The following is a 5000-nucleotide window of genomic DNA, read 5'->3' as shown; positions in this document are numbered from 1 at the left end:
CAAGGAAGCTCTACAATTTAAACAAGTAACATTTGTTTCAGCCCAAGAGGACTAAATATGCACAGTGACAGCTGAATTCAGCAGGGTTTTGTTTTAAGGTCTCAGTCTGGATAGTCATAAATGTGTGTCTAAGTTACAAGAACTGGGGAAGAGCAGATAAACACCAAGAGACAGAGGTTTGACAACACACTGCTAGTGCTTTCTCCAGTTTTGTAAATCCAAAATGCAGCCAAAATTCTCTACTCATATTCCTTGACTTCAGCATTTAGGGCAATTCAGAGTCTGGTTTTTCTTCCCATCTGAGTTGAATTCCAACAAGTGGAGATTAGAATCAGAACTGTGAATTTCTCAGCAGTCTTCATTTTCACAGCAGTTTCAGACTCGTATCAAGTTTTTGGAAATAATCCAGGAAAAGGGATAGTGAAGGGCTTAAATTAGACTGCTGTGAGGGACAAATGTTTCCATTTATTTCACCAAAACAAAACCTCTTGATTTCAAGTATAGCTAAAAAACAAAGGTAGATTCTATTGTTTAAAGATTGTTTAGCATTTTTTTTCAGATAGTGTAAGAAAAAAGGAATTTGAACTTTCTAATCAGATGTACTTCCACAGTGTAATGGATTAATAGACTTCTGCAATATTTGGGATTCAAATAGCCTTTCTCTTTTCATTCAGCTATTTTAAAATGGTTGATCAATCTTTCTACCCCAACAGTTACATTTACAATACAGAAAAATTGTCATTTATGTTTGTCATCTATATTTATCAAAGCTTCCTCTTGTGTGATACATTAAACCTTTCTAAAAGCAGTTTCAGCTAAACAGCAGGTGTGCTAAGTGTGGTGAGAAAAGTTGGATATTATTTATTAGACCTGTCCCAAGCACTGGGAAGCACAAGGTGGCTGAATCTTTTCTCATTTTGCACCTTCCTCTTCAGACATTGCCCCATTGTTACTGTCACAGTCCTCCTGCCCTGTCCTGTTGCTGCTTTTTGCAAAGGCAAGTTTGAAAAGTGTTGTAGATTCCTTGTTGCGAGAGGACACATTTGAGATGAGCAAAATTTATTAAGAAAATGGCAGTTAAAGGGTATTAGGTCATGTCTGAATTTGAAAAGGCAGGTGAGAGCAGCTCTTGACCATTATTAATTCATGCACACCTCCGTTTTAGTGCTTCTGTACCTCTCCCTGCACTTACCCCTGTGTGGATGGGGAGCATTCCACTGAAGTCATTGCACATCCACTATCATAAGATTCCCATGAAGGAGGAAGGCCCTCAGTGTCCTTTCAATGCCTTTGAGCTGAGAAATCATAAATCTTAACTCTCCCTTTACAAGGTCCGCCCTCCTGTGGCCTGGCTCCACCAGCAGGGTGAGGTGATGCCCTGATGGTGCCTCATGCAGATGAAGCACCACAACCTCCAGTACTCTGCTCCTGCTGGCTTTTGTCACCACCACTATCTTCTGCCACCATTTGGAATTTAACTTCCCCAGATTGCAGGTCTATACTACTATACACAACTAAAATAGTGGTTCTTTGAATCAAAATAGGAGCTTTGGCTTCTGGCAAATGCAAATTTCTCTAAATGTTTCATGCATTTGAGACCAAATGCTGTCATGGAAAATGTTAGTGCTACATCAACCAGCTGTACATAACAACATAGAGTGATGGCACGGGTTGTAGTTTTACTGGAACATGTAGGCTGTGATCACAGGAGATGTAATTCATTTGGGTTGAATTTTGTTTGAGCTCCAAGGAAAAGAATACTGAACCTCTGCCTGGAAGGAGTATTGTGAGGTGACCAGCCAAGGAAGTGCTGTGTTCAGGATGTATCAGGTGTGGGGTTTTTATGTGGTTCATCATGTCCATTGGAAGGTGAGGGATTCACAAGGAGTGAATATTCCTCCTGTTAAATCTAATGGGGTCATGTCAAGGGAAGCTAATATATTTAGTTAATGTTTTATTAACATCTCTAGAGTAGTTCATGTGGCGGCTTGTGTAATGCTATAGTATCAGCAGAACCAGAGCAACATGCAAGTTTTCTGTGATTGCTACTTTAACTCCTTTCAAACAATTACTGATTCTTCCAAGTGGTATTTGCATGTTATTTTTATGCCCAGATTAGTTCTTGTGTTTTCAAGAGGGCAGCTTAGTGTAGGGAACTCAGCTACTTTCTACGTCTGTAATTTAAATGTTTTGAAGTTTTTAGGCAGCATTGTTAGTGGCTTAAAACTGGTCCCCACCAGAGGGAGAAAAAAATGAAGCCTCAAGACTAATGTTTAAGTAATCAGAGCAAGCTATTTCAAATTACTGTAGTTTAATATTAGAGTGGCAAAAAACATCAATGCCTCTCACATTGCTGTAGTTCTGCAGGTGCCTGGTACTGTTGTGCTAACTACAGTATGTAAGTTTACAAGAATTTGCTAAAAATGAAACCAACCTTTTATTATGTTATGTTCTCCTGTGTGCAAAGTGTCATTGCCACAGCACCCCTGGGTGCTGGTTACTTAAAATAATTGACTCTAATTTTCCTGGAAGTTCTACTACTACTATCTTCTAAAATGAAAGTATGGAAATATTGAGCAGGTTTTCATCAAACTAAGTTTTTCATAAGTTTCAGGCAATTGGTCACATGCAGATACAGGGAAATCTTGTAAGGATCTTGTTACTGGATCAGTCAAGACTTCATGCCAATCACTGACTGTGAGGCTTAACTTCTGTATTGATTTCCTCACAGCCACTGCAACCAGCAGCTCCCATGGTGTGTCTGTGTGTGATTGTATAAACACACTGATGCATTGAGAATTAGCTGAATTTTAAAATTACAGGATTAGAGACTGTACTTAACAGTGGTCGTGTCATTTACTGCAGTGTTTTTGAATGCAAGTGTGCAATCAGTTGGAAGTCTGACCCCCAAATAAATAATCCAGGCTCAGACAGGCTGCCACTCATTCATCCTCGGCAACAAAGTGATCAGGTATCACTGAGACATCTCCCTAATGAAGTGCTTTTGTTGCCTTTTATCTCTGTGAAGGACCAAATGTACCAGGATTCTTGCTTAATGAGGTGTCATTTTTTTTTCGGTGTTGAAAAAGAATCACCCAGCAACACAGAAGACTCCAACAAAACACTCAGTGTGCATGTTTAAATTGTAAAGCTCTAAATGTCTGTAACATTTAGCTCTGTATTTAAAATCTCTTAAAATCCAGGATGTTAACATCAGTTCACTAAGAAAAGTATGTTCATAAAGATGATGCAGTCGGTGCTATACAATGTTTGGGGTTTGAAATGCTTTTATTACAGCTTTTTTTAAAAATCTAAAATCTGATTTCTTTCAAACCCGGGTTTTCTGAATGCAGTTCATGAGGAGCTTTCCTTGTTTTCCAGGATATTCCCAGTGCATCCGTGAACACATTCCTGATCTTGCTCTCCAGCAGAATCTGCAGATGGGGAGGCTGTGTGACATTCGGGGTAGGTGGGGAGCTGGTGGCTGCCTGGTTTTTGATTGTTTGCCCATAGTTGTGAGTAATAGAGAATGACTGATGAGACTTTTTAATATTCTCGTTAAATATAGAAAACATGTAAACTCAGAAGTAATTTCTCTGCTGTGGCATTTGCTCCTGTCCACGTTATTCATAAGCAAAACATGCTGATTGTTTCTGACTCTCTGATAAGGTAAAGCAGCATCATCCTGTGCCATGCTGAGCACCACAAACCATCAGAATTGTTTAGTGTTCTACAAAATTAGGTAGCTAATTCTGCTAGTGTTCATTCAGGCTCACAGGGAGAGAAGGATATGCTAGAGAAGAATGAGCCCTTATTTAAACCAATTCTTTAAACTACCAAATAAGGCAGAAGACTTACATGTAAAAGTTTTGCCTAGAATGACCATTCTCTTTTAAGCACAGCAGTGAAGAATATTTAATTTGTCAGTGACCAACTTTATTGGCTCCCTGGAATGACACAGTTTACATGATTCATGTATATTTCAGTATCATTATTATTTTATAAATGCTGTGTAGTAAGTTTGTAACCAAAACATATTAGATATGGAAATTCACAGTTGCCTAAAATAATAATGTAATTGCCTTTATATATTATCTAGGCACTAATATTGTTTTTCCAGAGTGCAGTTTTATTTTTTCCAGGTTTTTTAACATAGTTTTTTGGTCTCTAAAATGATAGTTAGAAACTTAAAGGGACAAAGTCAACACATGAAACAGGCTTTTTTTTCTCACTAAAATCTGAGAACATGAAAATCGGTTCTCTGTGAAATGTAAAGTAGACCACGAGTAAGATACAAACTAGTTAAGTATTAACTAAATTATTAACTAGATCAGATGCTTTACCTGTGTCTGGCAGAAGAACTTTGATATTTACCATAATGATTTTCTTTTTCTTTAGAATACCAGAAGATTTCCTTGCTTGTTGTGACCTCCTATGAGTTAATCTGTCTCTGGAGCCCTACTGTGCCCAAAGGAGACTTGTCATGTTTCTTTATAGGGCAGTGCTAGGAGTAGTAAAATGTGTTGCAGCATTTTATTCAACAAATTCACTTGAGCTTGTCAATTTTTGACAGTGCAGCCCCTTCAGCATTGCAGCCAATGTGGACAAGTAGCCTTTTTACCCCCTAGCTGGTGGATTTTCAGGCTCATTCTGCAAGTCTGAGTAAATGCCTACAAGCAGCAGAGTATTGACTAACAGTTCTAGTGACCTGTTAATTATTTTAAAAGTTATATGGCAATGAATTGGATAATATACAGGTTCTGTTGAGGCTTCAGAAGTAGGGCTGACTGTTGCTGTACTTTTTGAATGTTTGAGATTCTGGTCTCAAATGGTCAGTGTGGGCTGTTGGCGTGGAGCAGAATGGCAGAATGAAGTCAACAAATGGGATATCTTATTCCTTGATCACATTAGCTCAGGGTTTCCTTACTCCAGTGCCTGCTTCTGATTCTTTCACATGTCATAGCAGTTGTCCCTGGCACTTCCCAGGCTCTTGTTCCTGT

The 5000-nt window shown here is 38.6% G+C and overlaps 1 protein-coding gene across 1 annotated transcript in view; it reads left to right on the top strand.

Moving 5' to 3' along the window:
• The window catches only part of IQCH (IQ motif containing H), a 62480-nt gene that overhangs the window by 20849 nt on the left and 36631 nt on the right, over positions 1–5000 (top strand). Inside the window, 1 exon segment of the mRNA XM_009995317.1 lies at positions 3382–3465. Coding sequence (XP_009993619.1) covers positions 3382–3465 — 84 coding nt within the window.

The sequence above is a fragment of the Chaetura pelagica genome, unplaced genomic scaffold (assembly GCF_000747805.2).
Source record: "Chaetura pelagica isolate M959 unplaced genomic scaffold, ChaPel_1.0 scaffold453, whole genome shotgun sequence".
In the NCBI taxonomy this organism is placed as follows: Eukaryota; Metazoa; Chordata; class Aves; order Apodiformes; family Apodidae; genus Chaetura; species Chaetura pelagica.
This window is presented reverse-complemented; position numbering and strand designations above follow the sequence as displayed.